This window comes from Solea solea, chromosome 8 (genome assembly GCF_958295425.1).
Source record: "Solea solea chromosome 8, fSolSol10.1, whole genome shotgun sequence".
NCBI lineage: Eukaryota > Metazoa > Chordata > Actinopteri > Pleuronectiformes > Soleidae > Solea > Solea solea.
The window spans coordinates 4,304,139-4,319,772 of NC_081141.1; the positions used below are offsets into that span (position 1 = coordinate 4,304,139).

Here is a 15,634-nt window from a genome sequence, read left to right on the forward strand (position 1 = left end):
ATTCATTGACTAGTTGCTTGATCCATAGAATGCTCGAAAACGGCAAAACGTCATTAAATGTATCAATCTCTGTTTCCCCAAACTTTAAAATGACAATGTCCTTAAATGTTTTATCTACAAATCGACAATAGTTTACTGTAAAAAACAAAAAACAACAATCCTAAAACAAACCAAAGCTGAAATCACAGAATTCCTATGTATACACACACACACTTATATATATATATATATATATATACACATATATATATATTATTTTTTTTATTTTTTTTAATATATTTATATAAAACCACAAACCAATAATCAATGTTTAATCCATTAGAAAAGTAGCTGGCAATTGCTTTAGTTGTTAATTACTACAATCCTTATTATGTTTTAACTGTTGCAACCTTATCCTTAACCACAACAACTGTGAATGCTAAACAAGAAGAATCTGAACCACTAACCTCTGGCAACATGGTACAGGTGCTGCGTTGGCTGTGAAAGGCCATGTTTTACCTTGTGGAGCTGCACCTGCACGACAGAAAAGGAAATTTGCTGTTGTTATTGTGGTTGGGATTAACTTGACTTTGCTCTTTTGGTTTTTGCCAGAGACCATGAAACGAAACAAAATGAACTTCTTTGTAAAAGCAAAACAAGTTGGGGCGTGACACGGAACACTTAAGAGTCTTACTTTCGTATTATCTCTTTTATCTTCAAATTAAATCGAACTCGCCTTTATTATTTGAAAACAATTCAACCACAGCCTGCTTTTAAAGTGATATTTTTGGTCAGTGTGGTTGTACGCAGAACTAACACAGTGAGCGTCTCTGCATCTAGCTGCAAACCCCTGCACCTATAGACCGGCAAGCAACCTCAGCGAACACATGGCTGTGATATGAGTTATCTTGAAGTTAGGCCGCCTTTCCCAGCAAGAGACAAGTGTTTGTCACTGTTTGGATCTCTTACTGTCCCCGACCAATGACCCGTAGATAAAATCTGTGTTTTAGCTGCTCAGAGAGAAAGAGAAAGAAAAAGTCTGTTAAGAAATCTAAGTGAGAATGCGGTTTATCTGTGCAGTTACATGTAGGCTACAAGTAATATTACGGAGTGGCAGGACGACATGAGGAAGTGGCCTCATAAAAACGTACGAGGTTAAATGAAATCCACGGTCAAATGAAATTAAATGCATATGCAAATAAAGAGATAACAAAAAGGTTGTCAATATATAATAACCCGGTTTAATGACACAACTACATATATATAGTTGATATAACTCAGACACTAACATAACCCATAATTAGCTGCGGTTTTACCGGCAGCCGCTGATGTCACCTCGGAGGTTTTACTGACATTTAATAGTGTAAACACGTCTCTGGTTCCGGATAATCTTTGAGTTTAAGTGAAACACAGGGATGCTTTTGGTGGCTTATTCAAATTCAAGGCTTTAAGCCACAGCGCGTTTCCTTATTCCTTCGCAGGAGGAAAAAAGGTTTTGGAGATGATTGCACATCCACGTTTCCCTTCTCATTTGTGGCCGCTGATCAAAAACGTCCCCCCGTCCTATCGCGGCCTCTCGCTGTTACATCAAACCCTGACTGCACACATGACGACCACTTTGACATCATCTAACTTCAAACCCGAAGTCGCTCTCTCATAAATAATGGCATGAATAGTAAGTCAAAAATAAGTTTATATGGAAAGACTGTGCAGTATGAGAGAGAATTAGCTCCAAACTAAAATCTGCATTAAATGGTTAAAAAAAGAAAAAAATGGTGAAATGTTGTGACTTCTGTCCAATTATTGCTACTAAAAATGCGATAAAAAAAAATGTTATGATAAAATGAATCATAACTTTGACTCAACAAAAACCTGAATATGTGACCTATAAACACCGACAAATAAATGTGTGTTTGAAGGTCTAACCCACACAACTCACAGGTTCCCCTTCTTCGTTTCCTAATAAATTCCGGCTGCAGTCAGCACACCGAGAGGATAAATGCCGCCCTCCACAGTTAAAAATCCGGAAACACACAGTTCTAATCGGCCAAAACACCCTAAATATCAGATATGTTCAAATAGATCTGATGTAAAAATGGATATATCTAAAGCTGTAGAACTAGGGTTCTAGTTTGTGTGCTGTATCTCACACTGACATTTTTCTTTTAATCTTTTCTTTTTACTCATTCATTTTGGCCATTTCTTCTGCGTTCTTCCAGTTCTGTCTGCGGTGTTGTTTTTCTAAATGTCTATGTTGCTGTTATTTATTAAGCACTGCCCCCACCCACCCTTTTGTTTCCCCTGTTATTCACTATTGTCCTCCACGCTTATAATGAGAACACTTGTTATGAGGAAGCAATGAGATTTTTTTCCCCATTTAAAATACCTATAAACTGGTCTTGCCACAGGTGGATGGAGCTGTGCCAGCTTTCAATGTATAAAGCCCTGGTCCTGCACTGCAGTCTTCTATTGGAGGGCACAGCAGTGTTTGGAGCAGGTAATTCACTCAATTTGTAAATCATTACTTTTTGCTTTAAAATTCCCACTGTATTTTTATTTTAGTGAGAGTTTTACATTTTTAAATAGAATTTTAAACTTTTATTGGTGACTTTTCATTTTAATTTAATTATCTTTATACAGGAAAAGATTGAGTTTAGTTAAAAAAAAAAAAAAACCTTATCCACTGTACATGCTGCAATGGTGCAGAGATTAAATGTTGATCTGGATATTTTAAAATGTTTTTTTTTTTATATCAATAAAAGATATTGAAATCATTGCACTTATATAAATAAAATCACCGTGTCTTAATCCTCTGCATTTTTCACATTTAATACTACAACATGAAATTAACATTCAGTCCTATATTGCAAAAATGTTATCACTTTTCTTACATATGCGATGTACCTGTGATATTTGAAGTGATTTTATCTGATGCACTATTGTTGTGTTTTGTGACGCATGTGAACGCATGTGTGGTCAATAAAAATGACAATATCTGAATCTGAACTGCAGGTTTGAAATTTGAGCTTTACAAAATGGCAAATCAAATGCTGTTGCCGCTGCTGCTTTTGGTGATGATAAGTAAGTGTTTGATTTAAATCATCTTTCATTTATTTGAACGCATATAGACTCATTAACTGACCTCTCTTTTGATGTCAATTTGTTTTAATAGGTACGGTGACACCTCAAGCTTCGGGTAAGTTGAAGCTTCTATTTATATATTTATATAAATTTACAAACCAATCACAAAATGAGGTGAAAGATCAGACGCTCAAAGCACATTTAACAGCAGGCGTTTACCCATAACCACAGAATTACAACTAATCCCATTGTTTTTCCTGTTTGACAGTAGGAATGGTTTTTTTTGGCTTTGAATGAGAGAGTGTCAGGATCTATTGTATTGGCAGCTTACTTGAGTCCACAAAAACACATGGATATTAATGATTCGATTTTGAAATTCAAATGTCATAATAGGGCCATTGTGGTAATTCTACACATATATATATATATATATATATATACATATATATATATATATATATACATATATATATACATATATATATGTATATTTTTTAATGTGCCTTTTGTTTTGGTTCTCCTAGGGCCCCTCTACACAGTCACTGGTACACAAAGCTCTCGATCAGACGATGGAAGTTCACCTCGGATTGCCCTGCAGCGAACCTTTCCCTACTTCGGACGGTCGTATAATCAGATTTATGTACGTAAACATTCTTTATTTCGAAGGCCTTTTGAAATGTATAACCTTGATTAAATGTTACTGATATTTAAGCAGTATTTTGGTTTGTTGTGGGCAGTTAGTTGTTTTTACATTCACAGATGTGACAAACTCATAGACAAGAGCAAGTGCCCCCATAGTAGGTTGTAATGTCATGGTTCTCAAACTGGTGGTTTGTGTACCACCAGTGGTACACCAACTTCCTCTGCTGGTACTTGAAATACTATTCTACTGCACAGTATATACCAGGGTATGTGATGGGAGTGGAGCTGAGGAATTTTGACCAGCGTAATAGAAATAGTAATAGAATAGAAAATGAAATAATGATATTTAGAGTCACCTTATCTCCTGCTCTGTCTTAATCTAATTTCGTTATACCAGAAAAGTTCACGGCTGACTTTGCTCGGCCTCTTTACGCCACTACAAACTTTAACGGTGATAGTGGTGTTTCTGGTGGGTGTTACTTGATATAAATATACATTTTGAGAGTGTAATAGATCCGTCTGCTCTACCAATATGTCTCCTTTAAGTAATTTTGCAATAAATATTGATATCTGATGACATACAATAAGGCTGTAGTTTGGCAATATGCACTTTGATTGTATGTCAATACTGTGTGTTTCGTAGGTGAACCATAACGGACACCTGACCTTTAATAGTTCATTCGGCCAATACGTACCGCAACGGTTTCCAATTCGTGGAAGCAGAGACATCATTGCTCCCATGTGGACAGATTTGGACAACAGGGGTAACGGTCACATCTACTACATTCAATACACTTCCGGCAGCGTCCTCCAACAAGCTACGCGAGACATTAACACCTACTTTCCAAGACTGAGCTTTACTGCCCAGTGGGTCTTCGTTGCAACATGGTATCAAGTGGCCTATTACTCGAGAAGTGGCACAGTAAGTCAACTTGTTTTAAACACGTTAATACATAATACTACTGGGTAAGTGTATTTCAGCAATTTCAATTTGAACCATTTCTTTAAGCAATCAACAGCCCAAGCAGTCCTCATCTCCGGTGGCAGGCACTCATTTGTGTTGATGAACTATGGGCCGATAGCTGACACAAGACACAATATCCAGGTTAGAGCCTAAAAAATAATGTCACATTGCTGTAAGATCGGAATGCTTTAATTGGTAATGTACAAGAAGAAGAGGTACATTTCATCAAATCTCTCTATTTCCAGGCTGGATATGACACAATACATTCTTCACACCATTTAACCATCAATGGATCATTCACTTCAAGTGCAACAGGCACTAATTCGCTTTTCCGCACGCAAAGCAATGTAAATGTACCTGGACGCTGGGCCTTCCAAACAGACCATGGTTCAAGAGGATGCACTTATGAAGGTATGGTCAAAGCCACAAGGTGATCACTATTATTTGCTGTAATTATTGTTTTGCCATAAATTGTCTAAACAAAACATAACCACGCCATCTAAAGAGTCAGAAACATCTCAACGCAGATGTTTACTCTAGCCTCTTAACGCTAATTGATTTATATTGGTATATGTTAGTAGGCAAAAGTTACTTAATATCAAATGGTTAGGACATCCTCCTTTTGTCACCACTTTACTCTTTGGATGAGACTGATGAGATGAGAGGATGAGACTGATGAGATGAGAGGAGAAAGAATGTCATGAACTGGGTACTGCAGGAGTTTTCTAATTCCAGAAGATGGCAGTAATGCAACATCATGGACTCAAGCCGCAGTTAAACCCATAGAAGAAGAAAAATACTTTATTTGATGAGGGACAATGCAAATCAGAAGAAGAATAGCAATGCTGCCCATAGTAGTAATTATAATAATAATTATTATTATTATTGTTAATATTATTATCACTACTGTTATTATTACTATTATTATTATTCATCTTCTAATCATTATTATTATTTTGTTATTATTTCTGTCATGCTGTACAACCAAAAGTGCAATACTGCATATATCATTTATCACATTTATTTTGTCTCATCCTTCTTCATTCTCATTATAATATAATATAATATAATATAATATATATATATTTTTAATTTTCTTTAAAGGTGAACCTTTGCAGGTCGGAGACTCATTCTGGAGTGACAGCACCTGTGCACAGAAGTGCACCTGTACCTCAGCTGGCCTGCAGTGTTCCAGACAACCCTGCGGCTTTTCCCAAATCTGCCGACCAACTACATTTCAGTTTGCCTGCAGGACAGTGCAGAGACGCACCTGCGTCGTCAGTGGTGATCCTCATTACTACCCCTTTGATGGGGGCGTGTTTCATTTTCAGGGGACATGCATGTATGTTCTCTCAGAACAATGTGGTCGTGAGTTGCCCTACTATCGAGTGGAGGGCAAAAATGAGCACCGGGGAAGCACGCGAGTCTCTTGGACAAAACTGGTTCGAGTGGTCGTCTACAATCAAACTATTGAGCTCGTCAAAGGACACCGTGGGAGGGCTAAGGTTAGCATATGACTATCTTCTTGTTGCAGTATTTTTGTCTGGATCTTTGTTACGCTGATTTCTTTGTTTGTGTCTGTGTTGACAGGTCAATGGAAACTTTCAATCCACTCCATTCTCTCTAAGCAATGGCACTGTCCAGGTTTATCAGTCAGGATTTGGTGTGGTCATCAGTGCAGACTTTGGCTTGGAGGTGTCTTATGATGCATATCATTATGTCAGAATCAGTGTGCCCTACACTTACCAGAATGGTACCTGTGGCCTTTGTGGAACCTTCACCAACGACCCGAGCGATGATTTCAGAACTCGCAGTGGAGAAATTGTGACCTCTGATGTGGTTTTTGGCAACAGCTGGCGAGCACCAGGAGACACTGAGGTTGGCTGTGAGGTCCAATGCAGAGGTTCAGACTGTGCTTCCTGTTCTGCACAGCAGACAGCTTTATACAGCAACGCAGATCATTGCGGTATCCTGCGAGACCCCTCTGGGCCATTTGCTGCTTGCAATCGAACCATTTCACCAGAGCATGCTGTCGAGAGTTGTGTGTATGATCTGTGTGTTGGAGGAGGGTACCAGCCCCTTCTATGTCAAGCCCTTCACGTTTATGCAAGTCAGTGTCAGCGGAATGGCATCCAGTTGCCAAGCTGGAGGAGACAGGGCTTCTGTGGTATGTTTGTCAATCATTCAACATCATTTCAAAATACATCTTTAATAATTCCATGAGGTCAATCTTATTTTATCATTATTTTTTGTCTAGAAATCCCCTGCCCAGCCAACAGCCATTTTGAGCCCCAAGGAACAGGATGTCCAGCTACTTGTGTCAATCCCAATTCCACCAACAATTGCCCTCTCCCTGCCCAGGAGAGCTGCATCTGCAATTCAGGCTACATCCTTAGTGCTGGGGTCTGTGTCCCTAATGCCGATTGTGGCTGCAACTTTGAGGGTCAATACTACAGCTCTGGAGAAACTGTGATCCTAGGTGATGACTGTGGGAGACGTTGCAGCTGCCGGGTAGGCACCATGACCTGTCACTCGCATAGTTGTGGTCCACTTGAATCATGTAGGGTGGAGGAAGGAGAAAGAGGATGCAGACCTAACAGCTATGCAACGTGCTGGATAAGGGGCCCAGGGTCATATCATACATTTGATGAACTGACATACCAGTATCCTGGAGCATGTCGCCTGACTCTTGCCAAGGCAATGGGCTTGTTAAGTCACCCTCACTTTATGGTAACGGCAGAAAAAGTGCCCAGAGGCCACCAAAGTTTTGCCAGGTTACTCAAATTTGAGGCAGAGGGAACACATGTCTCCATTGAGATGGCAAACCAAAGCACAGTTCAGGTAAGAAACAACAATTAATGTGACACAATGATCAGGGATATGTTTTTTTTTGCCCAAAAATGGTTGATTATCTGAGTCTTGATTTTAAAATGACCCCATAGGTTGACGGTCAGCTGATCAAACTACCTTTCAACTCAGCATCAAACCGCATCCAAATCTACCATACCAGCACCTACAGCATCATCATCCGCACCTCCTTTGGTGTGACTGTGCAGACAGTCTGGCCTCACTTTGTGCGCATCACTGCACCTGGTGTCTACAATGGTTCACTGGGGGGACTCTGTGGTAACTACAATGGTCACTCATATGATGACTTCCGCACACCCAATGGCGTTCTGGTCAACAGCTCTCAGGCCTTTGGAGACAGCTGGCGAGATGGTTCCCTTTCTGCACACTGTGTAGAACGTGTACATGATAATTCCAGGACAAATTTCACCTCTCATGAGTACTGTGGAGTTATTGGCTCACGAGATGGGCCGTTTACCCAGTGTTGGCCCATGGTAGACCCACAGCAGTACATGGAGGTGTGCACCGAGACCCTTATAGCCACTAGAGATCCAGCGTCAGCCAGATGTGAGGTCCTACGAGACTATGTACTAATGTGTCAACAGAAGGGTGTAACCTTGGAGCACTGGAGGAATGTAACTGGCTGTGGTAAGCACTCTTTCCTCTGTTAAATAACCTCTGGACATTGCAAAATATGTGTTAACCTTTTTTGTATTTACCTGTTTTTTCCAGCACAAGCTTGCCCTCTAAACAGCCACTATGCACTTTGTGAAAGTCCTTGTCCCTCCACCTGCCCCAGCCTCTCTTTCCCCTTCACCTGTGACACTGTGTGCCAGGAGGGATGCCAGTGTGATAGTGGTTTCATCCTCAATGGCAACCAGTGTGTGCCGCCAACATCTTGTGGATGCAATTACAATGGACGCTATCGTCAAAGTGGTGAACAGTTCTGGGACGGTGAGGAATGTCAGAGGTCATGTAGCTGTAATGGGACAACTGGAATAGTGCATTGCACTGCAAGTTCCTGTGGGCCCCAAGAGTCTTGCCGTGTGGTGGGGGGTGACTTTGGTTGCCATTCCAATCCTCATGGTACCTGCTCTGCTTCTGGAGACCCCCACTACCTTACATTTGATCATAAGGCCTATGACTTCCAAGGAACCTGCCGCTATGTTCTAGCAACCCTCTGTAATGACACAGGCAGACTCCAACAATTTTCAGTGGAAGCCAAGAACGAGCCATGGAGTGGATTGACAGTTTCAGTTACATCTGAGGTTTTTGTCAATGTGTTGGGCTACCAAATGCACATGTCTAGAGACAGGAGAGGTGTGGTTGAGGTGAGTTAAACCCATGCTTAAACCTTTGTGATCTAGAGTAGAGTTATTATTATGTTGAAAATGTATTCTTATTCCAATTTTGTGTTTCTAATGTTTTAGATAAATGGAATAACTGCAAATCTGCCAGTTCTCCTGAGTGGAAATGTGTCTGTCTTTGCAAGTGGATCTCGCACATTTATAAATGCTGATTTTGGCCTCAGTGTCACATACGATGGATGGAGTACAGTGTCCATCTCAGTGCCACCAAATTACAGGTATGTACAGCTCAAATCACTCAAGAAATCTGCTTATCTAAGCTCTGATGACTAGAAGGAGAAACCTGAGAAGGATTTCTACTACTAGTTTTATATTGGAATTCATGGACTTTATACTGAGTTAACCAACTTGTCCTCCAACTGAAACGCAACTATGGGTTGTTTTGGCCAACCCCTGAATACGACCCATAGTTATGTTTTTAGTGTATATTTGAGGTTAACATGTTGCACTGCAACAACATGTTGTGTATTACTAATTTTGAAAAGAAGTAATTTAAATAAATCATAATTTATTGAATTGTTCATTAATTTATTTGTTTGCTGAGTAATATATAAATTCATTATTTTTTCATTGATAATTATTTTTATTATAGAGGACACACATGTGGACTGTGTGGGAACTTCAATGGGAACGTGAATGATGACTTCCGCACCCCATCTGGCTCAATTGTCACCACTCCAGATGAATTTGGAACAGCTTGGAAGGTAGCAGGTAACTACACCTGTAGTGACGGCTGTGGTTCTTCATGCCCTCGGTGCACCGACGATCTCCCTGCTAGAATTCAGTGTGAAGTGATCAAAGCTACCAACGGCCCCTTCAGCTTCTGCCACGACGAGGTGGAACCGACACCATATTTCGACGACTGTGTGTTTGACATTTGTGTGTCGGGGGGAAATCGGGGCAACGATATTCTGTGCAGGTCCATTCAAGCATATGTCAGTGCCTGTCAATCAGCCAATGTTCGAATCTACCCTTGGAGACAGAACACCACGTGCGGTAAGTCAACTAGGCAATGCATCGGTGAAAAGTAATAACAGAAATCTACCAATTCCCTTGAAGGGCTGCTTACTTCAATCTTAATGGTATGGCACTTTCCTTTCTGTTTTATTAAGGCCTGAGCTGTCCAGCCAACAGTCATTATGAGCTGTGTGGTACCGACTGTGGCCACACCTGTGCCAGCAGTGTTGATGCCACCTGTGAGCAGGTTTGCTCTGAGGGTTGCTTCTGTGATGAGGGCTTCCTCAGGAGTGGAACAACGTGTGTCCCTGTGGAAGACTGTGGCTGCCAATATGATGGCTTCTACTACAATGTAAGTCATATCACTGTTTTGTGAAATTGTCTGGATAGTGATGAATTTTGCACATATGGTGATTGACCCTTAGCCAAGACCTTTTTACCCCTTCACTTCCTCTAAACAGCAATTTTCATTGTATTTGTATCTGATGTTCAATTTCCCACGTGTTGCAGGCTGGTGAATCCTTTTGGACAGAGGGTTGCTCTGAGCGATGTGAATGTCACGCCCCCAATGACCTGCGCTGCTCCGCCGCATCTTGCACGCCTGCACAAGAGTGCACCATCAGAGAGGGCAATCTGGGCTGCTTTGATGCAATGACTACTTGCACTGTATGGGGGGACCCACACTATGTCACCTATGATGGAGCACTGGCTCATTTCCAGGGCACATGCTCTTACATCATCAGTGAGAGCCACAGCACTAGTAGCAACCAGTTTAAGGTTGCAGCCACCAACAAGCACCGCGGCAACAACCATGTGTCGTTTGTATCAGCGGTAGATATACATCTGTTAAATCAAACAGACAATGTATATGTAAGGATTGGATCCAACAAAATTGTGACAGTAAGTCCCAAATTAATTCCAAGAATAAATGAAATTCATTTTGTAAACATTGGTAGAAATTCCTCTTTCCTTTTGTGATTTTTTTCTGTCTCTATTATCTCATTCCTCCAGGTAAATGGAAGTGAAGTATCTCTTCCCATAAACGTAGCAAACTTTGCAAGAGTTTCAAGGCAGGGAAGCTACGTAGTGGTCGATGCCAATGACATGGTCGTCCAATTTGATGGCAGAAGTACACTACTGGTCAGAGTTAGCCAAATTCATCGAAACAGAGTCTCGGGGATGTGTGGAAATTTCAACAATAATCCTGCAGATGACAAAGTCTTGCCAAATGGGACTCTGGCACGAAATGACTATGAGTTTGGGCACAGCTGGAAGGCACCCACAAGCCAACCACGGTGAGCTGTTATGAAAGCAAATGGTGTATGATAATCCACCATTATAATGTCATTGTCAGTTGAAAACTTGTCCCTCCATCGAGTAAATATCCAATTTACTCGAAAACAATCAGCCATGCCCAAAGGCACAATGACAACAGTACAAAATAACAGGAACGTATGCTGTGGCAAAGTTAACAAAGACATCGAGTGACGCGTGTATAATGTCTTTTCCAGATGCGGACTGACTGATCAACGGGATGATAATCGACTGAACAACTGCATCTACAGGGAAGAATACACTGCACTCTGCAGTGTCATTACAAACACAACAGGCCCGTTCAGCGCCTGCCACCTGCACTCTGACCCACAACCGTTTTTCACTTCCTGTGTCTATGATCTCTGCCTCTACACTCCGGCCAATGGCATGCTGTGTAGTGCCATCTCAGCCTATGAGAGAACATGCTCAGTGTTGGGTTTGGACATCCCTGAGTGGCGCCCGGCTTTGCACTGTGGTATGTTTGTACTTGGCTAATCGAAAAACATGATAGGAAACAAATGAATAAACGTGATCATTTGTCCAACGTCGAGGGGAAAGATACGTTTTCTTACAGATATTCTGCTATTTCCACAGCTGAGTCAGACCCCTGTGAAAACTTGAACTGCACAGAGTATGAGTGGTGTGGCGAGCAGGACGGCGTGTACGGCTGCTTCTGTGACGAAAACCATCATCGAGCCAACAATGAGAGCTATGGTGAGGCCATATCCACTTAAGCTCTGTTTTCCAGATGATCATATTGATTATGACTTAAGGAGTTAGCTGTAGGCAATTAGACTTGGTTGAAGTAAGTTGATAGCTTGCCTTCAACTCTCATCCATTAGGCTTCTTCAGTTATTATAATTAGGATGAGTAATACAGTGGTTACTGATAGTGACACCTTATCTAAAAAACTGTCCTGTCTCACTCCCAATGTAGAGTTTGCGAGTGAGGTCTAGAAACAAACAGCAGCTGTTTGTGTTATTTTCTCGGCGTTATAGCCCTTTCCCAGCGTTAGTACATATTATACACTGTAAATAAAAACACTATTATAGCATTTCCTTGTTGCAATTTTGCACAATTATTATTGGACAGACAATGGTCAATGGAGAGAAAACAAGACAAACTAAGGAACTAAGAACAAGGGTCTTTTTTGCTGCAAGACAACAAAAAGCACCAGATCTGGACAAACAATGTTACAAAGTAAATATAGGAAAATACTGGGGTGTAAGGTTTCGAGTAACATATGTTGAAACAAATACTTTTCTCTTCGATAGTCACTTGTTTATTTCATCTTTCATCTACATTCATTTCTTGTGACTTTAACTTAGACGCTATTATCTACTTTGAACTGCTGGCATTTCAGCGAGCTTTCCAAATAGTGTAGCACTTGCATTACGTGGGAAAAATTAAAACAGGCTGCGTTTGATAACAGAGCTAAAAGTTGGACAAGCAGTTAAACATCATATATAGATAATGTAGCTCTGTAAAAAACGATGTTGAATCAATTTTATCACGGCCATAAGCTGAGGTGATTGTCCTTGACCCATTTTCTGATGCATCATTACACTCACAACTGTACTTGCTCTGCGTTTGGCATTATAAACAACACTTTTGAAACACACAAACACCAGGCATTGGCCCAATATGAATTGCTGCTTTATTTCTCCACTTCATAGACTCTTCAATCACTTGTGCCAGTAGCACAGGCATCATGTCTGTGTCCCGCTGCCAGCTGTTTGAGGCTGGCTTCCACTCCAGCGCACTCCATCTCCAAGACCACTCCTGTCAAGGTACCATCGAGGACGGTCGACTGGTGTTCCAATATAACAATGATGCCGAGCTGTGCGGGACGGTTCTCAAGGTACAGTCTCCGCACGATTACTGTATGTTATCAGTATAAAAGTATAATGCAGCTGTTCCCATCAACTTATATCACTTTGTCTTTTCAATTTAAAGAGCAACGGAAGCCATTTCATGTATGAGAATGTCATCCAGGGTGACGTAGATCCTCACGATGGTCTGATCAGCCGCGAAAGGAATATCCATCTCCGTTTCTGCTGTGTATACCCTCTGTATCAGGCCCTGTCTATGGATGTGGGCATCAACCCTGTAGAAAGGTGACAATACCATCTCCTTGAATATAACAATTTCACAACTTTCATATGAAGCATGAGTAATAATAATAATAATAATAGTGGAATTTCTCCATTTGTACATTTCACAATGATGTACAATTCATTTCTACAGCAGTCATGCTTTTGGATGATGATGGTAACTGCTAACTTAACCTATAATATAATATAATATAATATAATAACACCTTCATTACATTTAAATAAAAAAATACATTTAGTTTCCAAAAGTTCTAACGAAATAATATTGCATTCTCATCAAGAATTTTACATGTTCATGTAGCGTTTCTTCTTAAATGTAAATCCCATTTACCTGAATGTTGTTTCTCCACAGCATCGTGAGCAAGAAGCTTCCAGCCGGCGCCGGCCGCTATCGAGTCAGAATGATCCCCTACCGAGATTCCGCCTTCCGCTTCCCGCTCAGCAGTAGCAGCAACATTGAAATGGAAATCGACCAAAGGTTGTACATTGAGGTGCGAACAGAAGGCGTCGACGAGCGTCAGATTTCTAGCATTCTGGAAAACTGTTGGGCCACACCAGTAAACTCGGCCAACTACCCTGTGAAGTGGGATCTCCTTCAGGACGAGTAAGTAATGAAGTGTAGCAACTCCACATTGAATCATGCCGAGTTCCTACTCTTGATTGGTTTAACTTGTTCCACCATCCGTGTCTTCCAGGTGTCCTAATCCAGCAGATGGCACAGTACAGCTGCATCAGAATGGCGTCTCCACCGTGTCCCGCTTCTCCTTCGACATGTTCACTTTCACCAACTTCTCGTCCATCTACCTGCACTGTAACGTCCAACTTTGTCTTCTGAGACACAACAACTGCACAGCTGTACGTATCAAGTGTGTTTGTTGCATGAAGAAGGAAAGACTTTTAACGGCACAGTGCATTTTTAGTAACCTCCACTGTTGTTATCCTGCAGCACTGCTACCCGGGTCACCACAGACGTGTTGAGAGGGATGTGTCCTCTGAAGATATGACAAGCATCTCAGTCGGACCACTACACACGAGGGCAACCAGGGAAGGTAACTTAACTGGCGCTTAACTGTCATCATGTTATAGATGAGACTGAGCTTTATCAGTTCATCTTTTTCTAACCTGTGGTTCTTCTGTTCCAGCCCGAGTCATCAGGCTTGAAAACCACAGCCCAGGCCAGGTGGCCCCATTGTTGACCCTGCTCATCAGTTTCCTGGTGGCCAAAGTTCTGATCTGAGATGACCAAAGACGGTGATTGTTTTTGTGAGGTTCAAGGTTCATTTATTTGTGTTTCCAGTCATATCCATCCAAAAATCAGTAATGTGTGTTTGTGTTCACAACTTTGCAATAGTAGGGGGCACTAATGTTTTACATATCGTTAGTAAATGAGTGTGTTTTCTTTTGTTGGGATTCTTATAATCAAATCAAGTGTGTGATTAACATTAAAACTTTATTTTCAAATTATTTTGTGTCCGATCTTTTTTTTTTTGTTTGTTTCATGGGAACTTTTAAATGTCAAGAAGAAATCACAAATCAATACAACACCGCCTCCAAGCCATACGTCATAAAAACCAATAGATGATCGTAGTCCTGATCCATAACATCTATGGTGCTTGTAGCCGAGGTATTGGAGACATAAGAGAGGTTTGAGGAAGAATTTCAGTGGTACTGTTACAATACAGAAAGGTACAGTGTAGTATAATAATATACTAGTAATTAGACTTTCTCACTTATTTGTTCAGATCTGTGTTTCCCAAACACTTTCTCTGCAGATAAATAAACCTTCTTTATGAATGCTACGTGCGAACAGCCGCCATTTTGCCATTTCAAAACCCAGCAGCACCTGCGTCCCATGCTAACTCCTCCACCTCCCCTCGCAGCTGTCTCTACGATGAAGTCACCCCTTCCGCTTGGCTGCAGCCCAGGCATAAAAAGAGTGTTATCAGCATCACAATGAGAAAGGAAAGAGTGTACCCGCTTGAGAGACAGCTGCAGTGTCCTTGTACTTTCAGTCCCCTAGTCCCTAATGTCACTCACGGCCTCCCTCTGTGACACACGCCTTACCACCACTCTATGCTCACTCAACGCTGGCTAACATCCGTTCCACCTCATGCAATGACCTCAGTTGCTTTTGTAATTGAAGATATGCAGCGTCACCTGGTTTCCAATAAGCCAGGCCAAAGAAGAAGAAGATGTTACCAAGAGTATTTAGCGATGAATTACACAATTTAGTGGAGGTGCACAGAGGGCTGCTGTCCCCTCACTATGCTTTTTCATTTTAGACCATGTTTTATCCCTCAGGGCTAATTTACAAAGAGGATTAGGGCCACACATGAAAAAAATATATGGAGTGCTTACTTTATTCTCAG

At 41.2% G+C, this 15,634-nt stretch overlaps 1 protein-coding gene across 1 annotated transcript; it reads left to right on the forward strand.

Annotated features, from left to right (window-relative positions):
* The first annotated feature begins 2,992 nt into the window (after positions 1-2,992).
* On the forward strand, positions 2,993-14,729 carry LOC131464355 (alpha-tectorin-like). The gene is made up of 24 exons (XM_058636791.1): positions 2,993-3,060; positions 3,152-3,175; positions 3,585-3,700; positions 4,346-4,624; positions 4,712-4,807; positions 4,912-5,077; positions 5,771-6,171; positions 6,257-6,833; positions 6,924-7,507; positions 7,609-8,161; positions 8,246-8,844; positions 8,944-9,098; positions 9,473-9,876; positions 9,993-10,189; positions 10,348-10,737; positions 10,849-11,132; positions 11,349-11,626; positions 11,746-11,865; positions 12,828-13,012; positions 13,108-13,268; positions 13,618-13,869; positions 13,961-14,120; positions 14,212-14,314; positions 14,408-14,729. Exons 1-24 carry the CDS (start codon positions 3,015-3,017, stop codon positions 14,500-14,502), a joined length of 6,225 nt encoding a protein of 2,074 aa, XP_058492774.1. The 5' UTR covers positions 2,993-3,014; the 3' UTR covers positions 14,503-14,729.
* Positions 14,730-15,634: the final 905 nt, after the last annotated feature.